General features: G+C 38.3%; 1 protein-coding gene across 4 annotated transcripts in view; it reads right to left on the reverse strand.

Moving 5' to 3' along the window:
• FANCI (FA complementation group I) overlaps positions 1–15,410 on the reverse strand; it is a 105,432-nt gene that overhangs the window by 42,851 nt on the left and 47,171 nt on the right. For all 4 annotated transcript variants that reach the window (XM_045058809.1, XM_045058810.1, XM_045058811.1 and 1 more), the window contains exons 11-14: positions 11,599–11,691; positions 10,849–10,985; positions 4,896–5,076; positions 2,931–3,018 (exon numbers count right to left, since the gene is read on the reverse strand). In XM_045058809.1, coding sequence (XP_044914744.1) covers positions 2,931–3,018; positions 4,896–5,076; positions 10,849–10,985; positions 11,599–11,691 — 499 coding nt within the window. The remainder of the gene's footprint in view (positions 1–2,930; positions 3,019–4,895; positions 5,077–10,848; positions 10,986–11,598; positions 11,692–15,410) is intronic.

A 15,410-nucleotide genomic window follows, 5' to 3' on the forward strand; every position in this document is an offset into this window, starting at 1 on the left:
TACAGCAATCAAGACAATAACAGATCACTGGAACAGAAGATTCCTAAAATAGACCCACATGTATATGGCTAGTTGATTTCAACAAAGATAGCATGCTAATTTAATGAAAAAAATAATCTTTTACTTTTTTAAAAATTTATTTAGAGACAGCACAAGAGCAAGAGCACAAACAGGAGAGGGGCAGAGAGAGGGAGACAGAGAATATCCCAAGCAGGCTCTGCACTGTCAGCGGAGTTCACGAACTTCAAGATCATGACCTGAGCCAAAACCAAGAGTCAGATGCTTAACAAACTGAGTCACCCAGGTGCTCTAGAAAAGATAATTTTTTTAATGTGCTGGATCAGGGGCGCCTGGGTGGCTCAGGCAGTTAACGTTTGACTACAGCTCAGGTCATGATCTCATGGTTTGTGAGTTCAAGCCCCACATCAGGCTCCAGGCCGTGGAGACTGCTTCGGATTCTGTGTCTCCCCCTCTCTCTCTGCCCCTCCCCTGCTCACTCGCTCTCTCTCGGAAAATGAAAAAAAACACTAAAAAAATTTTTTTAAAAATGTACTGGATCAAATGGATAGCCAAAGGGGGGGGGGTGGGGAATGAACTCACACCATATAGGATTTAACAAAAATAGATCACAGATTAAAGTGTAAAAAACGAAAACTATACAGCTTCTAGTAGATAATATAGGAAAAATCATAGTGAATCTTAGTGATCTTGGGTTTGGCAAAGATTCTTTAATACATGACACAAAAAGCAGGAATTATAAAAAGAAACTGATAAATTGATAATTGATAAAACTCTTCAAACAACACTGTTAAAAAAATTAAGTAAAACCACAGACTAGGAGAAAGTATTTGCAAAACACGTATCGGACAAAGGACTTATATTCAGATTACATGAAGACTTTTACAACTCAGTAATAAGGCAGCAAACAACTCAATTTTAAAAATCAGACAAAAGATTCGAACATACAAAAAAGGCACATGTTCAGTATCACTGGGCTCTGGGGAAATACACATGAAAACCACAATGAGATACTATCAAGCACCTATCAATGACTAAAAAAACTAACCATACCAAGTGTTGGTCACAACGTGAGCAACCAGCAACACTGCTGGCAGGAATGTAAAATGGTACAACCACTTTGGAAAACAGTCTGGTGGTTTCTTAAACTATTAAACATAGATCTCCCATATGATGCACCCATTCCACTACCAGGTATCTTCCCAAGAAAAACAAAAGCATATTTCCTCAAAAAGACTTACAATGAATGCTCACAGCAGCTTTATTTGTAACAGACCCAAACTGGGAAAAACCTATATAACCTGTCCACAGGTGAGTGAGTAAACAAATTGAGGTTATATTCACACCAGGTAGTACTACTAACAATAAAAAGGGACCAACTACTGATACATGCAACAAATATGGAAAACTCTCACAAGAATTATGCTCAATGAAAGAAACCAGGCAAAAAAAGGAGTGCAAAAAAAGGAATCTTAGGATTCCATTTACCTAAGACTCAAAAATGGCATTCAATTTATAGACAGAAAGCAGACTAGACTGGAGACAGGGAGGTGGGGAGGAAGAGTAGGATGGAGGAAAGAATTACAAAGGGACACCAGGAAACTTCTGTGGGTGATCACTGTGTTGTTTCACAGGTGTACACATGTCATAAGTCATCAAACTGTATACCTTAAGTATGTACAGATTACGGTACTTCAATTATACTTCAATAAAGCTGTAAAGAAAGAAAAAGAGTAGAATAGTGTCAAGTACTGAACTTTGCAGAATCTTGACCCTTCAGGGTAGACGAAAAGGAATCACGAAAGGAGGAAGAGAAGAACTGATCACATGCAAGATAAGAAGCAAACTATTAGTTATCAGAGAACCTATCTAAAAAAGTTTCAGGGAGTTGTAATGATAGAGAAATGAGTTGTACTGATAGAGAAATTAGGAAAGTCGGTGGCTAAGAAAAGACCAGTAGATTTGGGATTAGAAGATATGTATTAGGTTAGCGTCCAGCTCTGGATTTTGGCTCAGGTCATGATCCCAGGGTGGTGCAGCAAGCCTGGCACTGGGCTCCGTGCTGAGCATGGAGCTTGTTTGAAATTCTCTCTCTCCCCCCACCTCTGTTCCTCTCTCCCACTCTAAAATTAAAACAAACAAACAAAATACAAAGAGAGGAGTACTGAAGCCAGAATGTCAAGGGTTAGCAGAATGGGAGGTCAATGAGTTGCAGCAGGACAGCACTCATTGGAGTAGTAAAACAAAAGGCAAAGTTAATGTAAGACAAGTTTCACTCATTAGTTACATGTTCCTTTCCTTCTTTTTGGAAAAAGAAAAAAAAAGTTTATTTTTGAGGCAGAGAGCGTGAATGGGGGAGGGGCAGAGAGAGAAGGAGACAGAGGATCCAAAGAGGGCTCTGCACTGACAGCAGCAAGCCCGATGTGGGACCTGAACTCATGAACCAGGAGATCATGACCTGAGCTGAAGTCGGACACTCAACCAATTGACCACCCAGGTGCCCCAGTGCTCCTTTTCCTTTTTTTTTTTTTTTAACATTTATTTTTGAGACAGAGAGAGACAGAGCATGAACAGGGGAGGGTCAGAGAGAGGGAGACACAGAATCTGAAACAGGCTCCAGGCTCTGAGCGGTCAGCACAGAGCCCGACGCGGGGCTCAAACTCACGGACCGCAAGATCATGACCTGAGCCGAAGTCAGCCGCTTAACCGACTGAGCCACCCAGGCGCCCCTCCTTTTCCTTCTTGATAATCACAACAACATAGAAGGATTTATGTCTCACTCGCATCATAATCAAAGATACTGCACTGAACTACTGTAGCATTAAAAACTTTTTTTTCCAGAACCAAAACAGTATTGACATTTACATGAATATATTCCCTAGAACTTTATCCACCTTCTCACAGCTCAGTACCTAAGAAATGACTGATGGGAGAGGATGCTCTGGTCACAACCCTGTTGAAGACTTGCTCGAGAATTTCTTGTCTGATCATCTCATGGATCTAAAAAGAACAGGCAATAAAATATTCCATGGTGACCTCCAGCTTACAGTTGTATCAATTCATGTTAGGCAGTATGAAAAACAGTCTGGATAGAAGTATAACATGACTTTATTTCAAAACTGTTTGTTTATTTTTGAGAGTGAGTGAGAGAGAGAGAGAGAGAGAGAGAGAGACGGAGCATGACTGGGGGAGGGGCAGAGAGAGGAGGAGACAGAACCCAAAGCAGGCTCGAGGCTCTGAGCTGCCAGCACAGAGCCCGACAAGGGACTCGAACTCATGAACTGTGATACCATGACCTGAACCGAAGTCGGACGCTTAACTGACTGAGCCACCCAGGCACCCCATGACTGTTTATTTCAAAGACAGATACACTGTCAATCATCTGGAAAGATAGGATCACTCAATTCTAGCCTCACTCTGTGCTCAGGTGACTCATTAGCAGGGCAAACTACCATGTTTATTAGCCCAAAAGAGAGCTCACATGAAAGTATTGCCACATGTTCGGTTCAGCATCAAACAGAACTAATTCTACTTAGGTATCCATTACATGCTAATACCCATATTTCTGACAGTATGCATGACTTATTTTAAAATTTAAAAGCCCATGAAAATTTCTGGAAATCTCAAAAATCTTCACCAAACCCTTCCTCGGTTTCTGGAAGGACAGTAGTCACCTTAAAAAAGAACTGTTTTCAATTTTCACTCAAATTCTTACATGAACTTGATTACTTCCAGGTACAGACTAATTTCTTTCAGACATCAAACTAACAACAGATTATTAGTAAATTATATTTTCTATAGATGCCTTGACAAAGCCAACATCTGTGTAAAACCAAAGGGAACCTCACTAGTTTTAAAAAACGTTAATTTAAAAACAATATTGGGGTGTACGGGTAGCTCGGCTGGTTAAGCATCCAACTTTTGATTTCGGCTCAGGTCATGATCTCACAGTTTGTGAGTTCGAGACCTGCACTGGGCTCTATGTTGACAGTGTGGAGCCTGCTTAGGATTCTCTCTCTTCCTCTCCCCATCTCCTGCTCCTGTCTGCACACGCTGTCTCTCTCTCTCTCTCTCAAATAAACTTTAAAAAACATAAAAACCAAAAAATATTAAAATCTTTTATTCTTTTAATCAGATTACTATTAAGAAGGGTCATTTATATCATCTAACACACAACTCTCAAGGACTACTGTATGCATTCACTTCATTATTCTGGATCAGAACCATAGATTTACATTTAAATTAGCCCCCAAATAACATTTCCAACAGACACTTTTGGCGTGTAGCTACATCAATTCAATGCCAAGAAGATGATGTAGAGCAATCATTAGCAAAGTTGTTTAGCCTCATAATCTAGCTTTTGTTTTAGCTGAAAGGAAATGAATTTTTAAAAGCTGTTTCAGAAATTAAGATTGAGATGATCACTGTCATATGGTAATGAATTAAAAAATAGAACTATTCTGAGTTCTTCAAAAACAGTGAACCAAAAAACATGATTCTTCAAGGTGGATGTTCTACAGTGACCTAAAAGATTTCTTGTATAAGAGCATCCAAAGAAGCTCCCAAACAGAAAATGATAAAAAATGATTTACTACTGGAGGAAGAAGAGGAAATCATAAAAATCTAATTGACATTTGAACATCTAAGAAAGAGAAAAAGGGGAAATTAAAACACATGAAAAACTAATACAAATAAAGAATGAAAATACAAACATTCCATCAAGCTGAATCTGTCACATTTCAATTACTATCCCGAGTTCTGTTCCTGGAAACTGCTGCATACTCAAAACTTCCTTGTCCTCCAAGCTCCCAGGCAAACGCCATGCCCCATTTATAATTTCACAGAATTAGGGAATGGCTGCCAAACTAGGGTCTCACCTTAAAAGTTTCCAACAGGATATCAGCTCCCAGTTTACAAGCATGCTGGGTTGGTTTTTTAGAAAGACATGAGCTGGTTTCAATAGCTTTTCCATCAAGAATCTTCTTTGGCCCATATGAATCCATTAAAATGAAGCCAAGTTCTACCAGGCCCTGAGTAACATGATCCCAACTATGAACACTGCAAGAAAACAAAGCTTAGTTAAAAAAAAAAAAAAAAAAAAAAAAACAAAACTTAGGAAGATACTTTACCTTTATATTCATTGTCATGTTTACACATTTCCTAAACTTGACCTGAATCATCAACACTATTCACATGAACCTTTTCTTCTCATGCATCCTTATGTCAGAATTCTGAATTCCTGGATGTACAGTGTTTCCACTAACAGAACACTGGGAAAATCCAAAAACTACAAAATATTCAAAAACATACAGACAAAACTGGAATATCTCAGTGTACTAACCATTATACGTTTCCATTCAAGATTTCATAACTGGAAGTTAATTGTTGCTTCTTCTACTTCTCCTATGACACTAACAACACTTAAAAAAAAATTTTTTTAATGTTTACTTATTTTTGAGAGAGACTGAGCATGAGCAGAGGAGGTGCAGAAAGAGAGAGGGAGACACAGAATCCAAGGCAGGCTCCAGGCTCCAAGCTGTCAGCACAGAGTCCAGTGTGGGGCTCGAACCCAAGAACCATGAGATCATGACCGAGCTAATGTCAGAAGCTAACCAACTGAGCCACCCAGGCACTCCAACACTAACAACACTTATATTCTATACATGCTTATAAATTTTCTCTATAATAGAGACCACCTTGTAGTCCTATTTTTACTCATACAGCCTGGCATAAAACCAGCATTTAGAAGGCACACAGTAAATATTTATAGCAGGGATATTTGCATTCATATTTATACATTCATATATTTATATCATATTCATCTTATAGTATGAATCAACGCACGATCTGATTTCAAAAGCATGAGCTAAAACTACAAATAACCTTTTGCATAGCAACAGAATCCTTGGTCATTTTATACCATTTAATGTTACCCACTCTAGTGGAAACGATATGCTTACAGTAACATTTCTATCATTATATCTACCTGCTAAACAGCTGCAAATTATAATACAGCATTAAAGAATAAAGGAGACAGTCGTGAACAGATTCTCGTAACATTTTGACAGGCTTTAATAATATTCACTCTGGAGATCTGGGATCAAGATAATGGACTGAGCACATGCTCCAGGCTTCTCACCCCAAATACCTACAAATGATAGAGAAGATACACACACCTGTGTGCATATGCCTAAATACAGTGCATATATACAACCCATAATAATGTGGAAAAACAAGAGGCATTTTTGACAGACTAGAAATTATAAAGAATCCTTAAAAAAAAAAATAATAAAGAATCCTTAAAAAGTCAAAGAAATACAAGGGCGCCTGGACGCCTCAGTTGGTTAAGCATCCAACTCTTGATCTCAGCTCAGGTATTAATCTCAGGGTCGTGAGATCAAGTCCCATGTTGGGCTCCCCTCTGGGCAGGGAGCCTATTTAAAAAAAGAAAAGTGAAAAGTAATCTAACACGAGAACGAAAGATGAAGCCACTGACCACACAGTGCAAAATGAAGGGGTGGCTCCAAAAGCAGATACCAAGGGCACACATGCCAGGCACTGGCAGGAACTCTGGGGCAACTTCTGTGACGACTGGCTGGAATCCCCCCACACGATCAGCTGGGTACACAGCATCCTTCCCTGTACCTTCTTCCCCAACAGCTCACCATACGCCCCCAGTTTATGCCAAGAAGTGAGCAACACTGAGCCTGTTGAGAGGTGGGATCTCTGAGTGGAGGAGCTTTGGCCTAAGAGGCAGAGCAGCACTGAGAGTACGGCAACATGCTGCAGAATCAGGGAGGCTAAGTCCTGGCACCCCCTACCTCTATCCTTACATCAGAGGTAAGTTGTATTAAACAAACATGGCATTCTCAGACAAATCAGGAACTCCAAAAGTAATAATGAGACGACCAATAATCACCACATGTAAGAAAAAAATACCACTTTGAAAGAAAAGCATCAAACTCAATGAAGAGAACTAACAACTGAGGTAAAAGGAACCAACAGAAGGAGATTTTAAAAGTCTAAAAAATATCCTTAATAAGAATATTACAGCATGAAACAAAAAAACACTTATGAAAAATGAACCAATTGTCAATTTTAGAAATGAAAAACATGACTGCTGGAGTGTAAAATTCAGCAGTTAAACCTGAGAGTAAAATAAACAGAGCTGAAGAACAAATTAATGAAATAAGAGAACTAAGGGATTTTTGTAGAATTTCACATAAAAAGATAAAAATCTGAAAAACTTCAAAGAAAAATTAAGAGACATGGCACACAGATGAAGAAATCCTACAGCTGGGGTGCCTGGGTGGCTCAGTTGTTTACGTGTCTGACTTTGGCTCAGGTCATGATCTCACGGTTCATGGGTTCAAGCCCTGCATCCAGCTCTGTCTGAGCTGACAGCTCAGAGACTGGAGCCTGCTTTGGATTCTGTGTCTCCCTCACTCTCTGCCCCTTCCCTGCTTGTGCCCTCTTTCTTAAAAATACATTAAAAAAAAAAAAATTCCTATAGCTAATAGAAGAGAATGGAGATAAAGGGAGGGATCAAAGAAAATAAGAAAAACAGAGTTTAAGAAAGACATGAATCCTTATAAGTGAAAGGGCATACCAAGTATCAAGCAGGAATGAATTTATTTACTTAATTTTTTTAATGTTTATGAGAGAAAGACAGAGCATGAGTGGGAACAGGGCAGAGAGAGAGGGAGACACAGAATCCAAAACAGTCTCCAGGCTCTGAGCTGTCAGCACAGAGCCCGATATGGGGCCCGAACCCACAAATCGTGAGATCATGACCTGAGCTGAAGTCAAATACTCCACCGACTGAGCCACCCAGGCACCTCAAGCAGGAATGAATTTAAAAAGGAACTTCTGTAAATTGTGTTAAATTTCAGAATATCAAAAATAGAAATGAAGTCTTAAAAATTCCCATCAAGAAAATAACAAATTATCTACAATAGTACAAAGAATCAGATAATCATCAAACTTTCATTAGTAATTCTAGATGCAAAAAGACAACGAAAAATGATTGTAAACTTAGAAGTCAAACTATTGTTCAGATGCAAGGGCAAACTGAAGACATTTTCAGGTATGACGAGACTCAGATTACTATCCTTTACTTTTTTAACGATTTATTGATTGATTGATTGATTGAGAAAGAGGGGGAGAGCAGAGAGAGAGGGAGACAGAATCCTAAGCAGGGTCAGTGCAGAGCCCGATCTCAAGCACCATGAGCCTGTTGCTTAACCAACTGAGCCACCCAGGTGCCCTAAAAGTTTACAAACCATATCAGAAAGGATTAATTCAAAAATTATATACTTATGGCATATTTTCAAGAGAAAAATATGAGACTCAAAAGAGAGGGAAACAAAGAAACCAGTCAAATTTACTATGATGCCTAAATAAGTGCTTATTAATAATAATCTTGGGGCGCCTGGGTGGCTCAGTCGGTTAAGCGGCCGATTTCGGCTCAGGTCATGATCTCGCGGTCCATGGGTTCGAGCCCCGCGATGGGCTCTGTGCTGACAGCTCAGAGCCTGAAGCCTGTTTCAGATTCTGTGTCTCCCTCTCTCTGACCCTCCTCTGTTCATGCTCTGTCTCTCCCTGTCTCAAAAATAAATAAAACGTTAAAAAAAAAATTAAAAAAAAAATAATCTTAACAAGAAGGAAGTGGAGAAACAATGTGGGCATTGAGGTTCTCATCCTGGAGAAAGTAGATTACCGTTCATTTACTACAAAATATCTAACTGTAACACAAAAGATTTCATACATGATTGTTAAACAGGGGAGTAAATATAATCTGGAAGTTGTACTGGTTCATATGTGATTTTTTTCCTAGTACACTAACATTTTGCACCTTTAAGTATCTGCAAGTAAACACAAAATATATCAACAGAGCTGAACACAGCAAACCATGGAGGAATACAGGACTGTTCATGATGCCCCTTACCCTGTTTTCTTCCTCTTGGCTTAGGCCACTGCAAATTGGTATCTGTGAAGTGTTTATTGTATGGTTCTTCCCAGTATTTGTGCATCTGGTTCTGGTATCCAGAATTTAGCCTCGATACTCCCCTTACTGTGCCTTTCCAGGTTACTGCAACTTGTTTAAGTGAAAATCCCATATTTACTGTAGCAGAACTTTTAAGTTAAGAATATATTGGGGAAAAAAGGAATATATCAAATGTCATTCTTTTCTATGGCTGAGTAATATTCTTGTGTGTGTGTGTGTGTATCACATTTTTTTTTATCCATTCATCTATCACTGGACACTTGAGTTGCTTTCATATTTTGGCTACAGAGAAGTAGATAAAGAGAATTAAGAGGAACTTCGAGTTGTAAGTCACAGAGATGAAAAGAACAGCATAGGGAATAATCAAAATATTTTAATAATGCTGTATAATAGAAGATGAATATATTTATCACGGTGAGCACTGAGCAATGTACAGAACTGTCAAATCAGTGTAACACTGCATGTTGATTTTACTTCAAAAAAGAGAATACATTGAATTTTTTAACTAGACTTACGCTGATCATTTTACAATACATACAAACATTGAATCATGTTATACATCTGAAATGTTATGTCAATTATATCTCAATTAAAAAAATCAGTGTTCTAATTAGAATGTCATTTTATTTTTTTTAGTTTTTATTTTTTTGAATGTCAAATACATTTTAAGTCTAGTCGCCTTATTTTCCCCACAGGTACTATCATTTTTAAAGTGTTAATTTTTAAAAAGAGGTTTTTTTTGGAATACACTGTTATGACAGACATGCCAAAAATCAACACTAACCAAATACAATAGCACCAAAATGTGCTAAGTGGGGTCCAGAAATTTAATCATATACCATATAAGATTATTTACAGGTTAATTAACTGACTGGAGCAAGTATGTGTAAATAACCAGCTGGTTATTCTAAGGAGTCTAGTAATATTCTCCAAATGCCTCCTCACTCAGGTTTGGTCCTACCTGGTGGTAACTGCCCACTCCACCCTAACTATAGATGGAAATGCTTCCAGGTCCTATGGCTGGGACTCCCAGGAGGGCAGCTTTCCAGGAATTTCCTGGCTAGCTAATATGCCTGTATCTTTAGCCCAACTTGAAGAGACTGGGTTGGGAAAATATAGGAGATACAACCATAAACCTCAGGAAAAAAGAAGAATAACCAGAAACAGAGAAGATAAAGAAGCTTTAAAGTTTATCAATGGGTAAACCACCCAGAAACAATGGATTCTAGCCTGAAATTTGCCTTATGTGCCAACCTCATGAAAATTCAATCTAAATCAGAATTCCCAGACGTGGAATGAGATCTACCTCAAATTATGATTTAAATCATAAAGCTTTAAAACTCATTTAATCCACAAAGCAAATATGACACAGTAAAGACTGTTACAACAGCTAATGTAGATCTTGAACTTAAAATAACATCCAGCATACCAGTCTTTTCAATTTGATTTAAAATGGATTTATCTAAAACTGCTAATTCAATTCCATCCATCAGCCTCAAACTTCAACCATTAAAATAAAACTTTTAATATTTTTTTTACTCACCTAAAAAGCCAATGAAGATTCAGGCCAAGAAAGAATTGCACCCACTTCAGTTCTGTATTCTTGTTATCAAGGAGGCCAAGAAATCAAGCCTTAGGATTTAAGGATTTTTTGATACAGGAACAGCTCACTTGACCAATTAATTTTAAGGGATTTACCCTTGATATGTGGAGTCAATAGCTGTAGTCCTCAATTTTCTCTGGTGGGCCACAAGTGTATCAGACTTCATCTTTTAACACCAAATACCTTATGAACCTACTGGGGTTTGGCTTCATGAACTCACCTATTCTTCACCACTTCCAAGATCAAGGTTGAAACACAAGACCTATGAGGGACTAGATTCTGAAGAAATTTTGAGCCTTGGAGAAGCTGAAGATCCTTAAAGCTTTTTACAATTGAAGTTTTTAAAAGGTCAAACACCTAATGTAATGAAAAAAATAGCAAAATGAAGAAAAAATGACAGCTCATGCTATAGAATCTGTTCACGCTCACTGCCATACACTCATTTCCCTAAAATAACTGTTTCACTAAATGAGTAGGATACAAAAATTAGGACTTTCAATGGGAACTTGAGACAAGCATTCCTTAGGAGAGAAAAAGGGCTAAAATCAATACTAATACTACCCACAACCAGGGAACACAGATGAAAAAAAAAAAGGGTAAAGGATTTTATATTTTCGTCCCTGCAACTAGCCTGTTCTCATTAATTTCAACTCCATCAAGGACAATTTCTTAGAAAGCTACAATATAATAAAACTGCTGGTGAATTCTTCCTACTAAACTTCCTACTGTTGTCACTTAAGGGACTGTGTGATAGGTTTCCACTCTTATTCCCACCTCACCATCTGGCTTTCCACACCACAGGAGATAAAGCTATGAACTAATTATCTGAAGAAGTCTTCAGGTAGCCCCCAGAAAACAGCACAGGCCCACGTGTCTTATAGAGGAATTTGCTGCTAGCAGAATAGGCTAAAGAAGGGCTCTATTACTCCTTATCAAATACAAAAGGAACCAAAAAGTCATCAATAAATACCTGTTCCTCAAATCTTTTTATTCTTGTTATAGAGAGCAGGAGGGCAATGCTGAAGGGACATGTATTATTACTGAAATCTCCTTGCTGTCGTGTCTATAAAGAAAACAAAAAAGAGTCGTTATTTACAGTAATCTTAAAAGTATAACATAACCTATTGAAAACAATCTTTAAACGGATCAGAAACCTGTGATCAGAAGCCTAGGACCTAAAACTACAGAACTTAAAAAACAAACAGTATCGGGGGCGCCTGGGTGGCGCAGTCGGTTAAGCGTCCGACTTCAGCCAGGTCACGATCTCGCGGTCCGTGAGTTCGAGCCCCGCGTCGGGCTCTGGGCTGATGGCTCGGAGCCTGGAGCCTGTTTCCGATTCTGTGTCTCCCTCTCTCTCTGCCCCTTCCCCGTTCATGCTCTGTCTCTCTCTGTCCCCAAAATAAATAAACGTTGAAAAAAAAAAAGAAAAAAAAAAAAACAGTATCAGAAAATCTTTAAAACCTTGGATTAGGTGAAGATTATTTAAAAAAGCATAATTTTTATCGGAAAAAACGGATAAACTGGACCTCATAAAAATTCAAAACTTTTATGCTTCAAAAGATACCATTAAGATAAGTAAAAGACAAGCCACAAACTGGGAAAAACACTTGCTAATTATACACATGGTAAAGGACTTCTACCCAGAATATATAAAGAATTCTTAAAATAAGACATGTAATCAAAAACTGACAAAAGACTTGAATAGACATTTCCCCAAAGAAGATAACAGAACAGCTAATAAGCACATTGAAGAAATGTTCGATTGTCATTAGTCATTAAGGAATTGCAAAGCAAAACTTCAGCGAGACACTGTTTCATACATATTGGAATAACGAAAATAAAAAAGACAAGAACAAATGGTGAGGATGTGAAGAAACAAGAACCCTCATATAGTGCTGGAGGGAATGTAAAATGATAAAGCCACTTTGGTAGTTTCTTAAAAATGTAAACATAAATTTATCACACAGCACAGAAATTCCACTTATAGGTATCTATCCAAGAGAAATGAAAACATATGTTTTCACAAAGACCTGCATGTGAATTTCATAACAGCGTTATTCATAATAGCCAAAAAGTGGCTATTCAAGTAGAAGTGGAAACAATCTGAAGTGGAAAACAATTCAAATATCCATCAACTGATGAACAGCTAAACAAACTGATATATGTATACAACGGAATAACTATTCAACAATAAAAAGGAATGAAACACTGACAGAGGCTACAACATAGATGAACCTTGAAAACATTATTATGCTAAATGAAAGAAACCGTACACAAAAGATCATATATTGTATGTATGATTCCATTTGTATGAATTCTCTAGAAAAGGTAAATCTGTGGAGACAGTAGATTAGTGGTTGCCTGAGCCTGGGGTTGGGAATGTGAATTAACTAAAAAAGTGTGAGGGCACTCTCTCGGGTGCTCTCTCTCTCTCAAAAATAAACATTAAAAAATATTTTTAGAAAGGAGGCAGAAGGTGCCTGGGTGGCTCAGTAGGTTAAGGGTCGAATTCGGCTCAGATCATGATATCACAGCATGAGTTCGAGCCCCATGTCAGACTCTGTGCTGACAGCTCAGAGCCTAGAGCCTGCTTCGGATTCTGTGTCTCCCTCTCTCTCTGCCCTTCCCCCACTCAAAAATAAATAAACATTAAAAAAAATTTTTTTTAAATGTTTATTTTTGAGACATAGAGAGACAGAGCATGAACGGGGGAGGGTCAGAGAGAGGGAGACACAGAATCTGAAGCAGGCTCCAGGCTCCGAGCTGTCAGCACAGAGCCCCATGCGGGGCTCGAACCCACGGACCGTGAGATCATGACCTGAGCCGAAGTCGGATGCTTACCCGACTGAGCCACCCAGGCGCCCCCCCAAAATCTTTTTTAATAAAAATGGGCGTGAGGGATTTTATAGGGTCATGAAAATGTTCTAAAACCGGATTATGGTGATGGTTGCACAACTAGGTAAACTTATGAAAAATTACTGAATTGTAAACTTAAAGTGGATGAATTTTATGTAAACTATACTCAGTAAGTTTAAAAAATAGGTCTTTGAGGCCTAAAAGAAATAATACCCAAAAGACAAAAGAAAAAATATAAAATCAAAGATAAAACAGAAAACCAACAAACAAAAATAAAACAGTGAAAAGATGAAGAAATACAAAACTGGTTCTTTGATAGAAATCAATTAATATAGTAAGATAAAGCTGAACAAAAAGAAGAGTGAACAGATACAGACGAGATAGAAGAACTTTAAAGTCTAGCTCCACATTACAGTCTTTAAATATTCTTTCCTACAAAAGGGACCCACAGCTCCTTGGAGAAATGCCTGATACCCATATGGATGGCACAAACAAAGCACAAGGCGAGCCTTGGTAGGTAGTGCTCAAGAGTCACGTCAGGACGACACATAAGCCAACTTGAAGGATCTAACTGGCCAAATACGGGTCAATTTGAGTAATGAATAATGAATATATTGAATTAAAAAGGTCAGTGGGTACACAACATTCAAAAAATACAGAGGTCGGGGCACCTGGGTGACTCAGTCAGTTAAGCATCTGACTTTTCATCTCAGGGTCATGAGGTAAAGCCTCACAAAGGGCACCACGCTGGGCGCCTACTTAAAAAATAATAATATATAAAACAAAAAAATATATACAAATAAACAAAGGAGGGGGGGAGGCTTTTCTGACGGAAGAAAGCCAGCTAATAATGTAGAGGGAATGACAGAATTTTTTGTAATTTAGGGGTGCCTGGGTGTCTCAGTTGGTTAAGCGTCCAACTTTGGTTCGGGTCATGGTCTTGCAGTTCATGAGTCTGAGTCCCACACTGGGCTCTGCAGTGACAGCGCAAAGCCTGCTTCGGATCCTCTGTCTCCCTCTCTCTGCCTCTCTTTGCACACGTGCTCCCTCTCAAAAATAAAACCATAAAAAAAACCCATAAACAAAAAACATAAAAAAATTTTAAAAATGTTTTAATTCTACCATTTTGCAACTCCCAGTATAATTACTAATTAAGGCCAAGAATCATCAGTAGATGGGAAAACGAAAACCACTGGTGAAAGGCTGCTGAGGATTTTCACACCATCTCAAGTTATGAGCCCATAGATTACTTTCTAATTACAAAAGGAAACATATTATCTTTGCAAATGAAGAAAACTGATGGTTTTTGTCTTAACCAAATGACTTAGCATCACCACTAAGAAGACAGCCTAATATCATGAGCCTTCTGCTATTTTGACACCACAGAACAGTTGGCAAACTACAGCCTGTGGGCCAAATCTAGCTCACTGCCCATTTCCATATAGCCCTTGAGCGAAGACTGACTTCTACATGTTTAAATTGTTGAGGGAAAAAAAAACAGAGGAAGAATATTTATGACACATGAAAATTAAATTTCAACTGTCAGTGCCCATACAGTTTCATTAGAACACAGCCACACGTTCATTTTTGTCTCTTGTTACAACAGTAGCGCTGAGTAGTGGTAACAGAGACCATATGGCCTATAAAGTCTAAAATAAAATACTACCTGGCCCTTTACACAAAGTTTACTGACCTCCTACAAGAGAAACTATACAACATCACTTATGAAATAGTCCTGCCAAAAATGTTGAGTATCTCATCATGAGGAAACTATAGGACAAATCCAACAATGCGAGACACAAGACAATTGGGCTGGATGCTTCAAAAAATTCAATTAAAAGATACTAATCCTATTCTTTCCTTTTAATGTTTATTTATCTTAGAGAAACAGAGAGGGCAGGGGGGAGAGGAAGACAGAGTCCGAAG

The sequence above is a fragment of the Felis catus genome, chromosome B3 (genome assembly GCF_018350175.1).
Source record: "Felis catus isolate Fca126 chromosome B3, F.catus_Fca126_mat1.0, whole genome shotgun sequence".
Classification (NCBI taxonomy): domain Eukaryota; kingdom Metazoa; phylum Chordata; class Mammalia; order Carnivora; family Felidae; genus Felis; species Felis catus.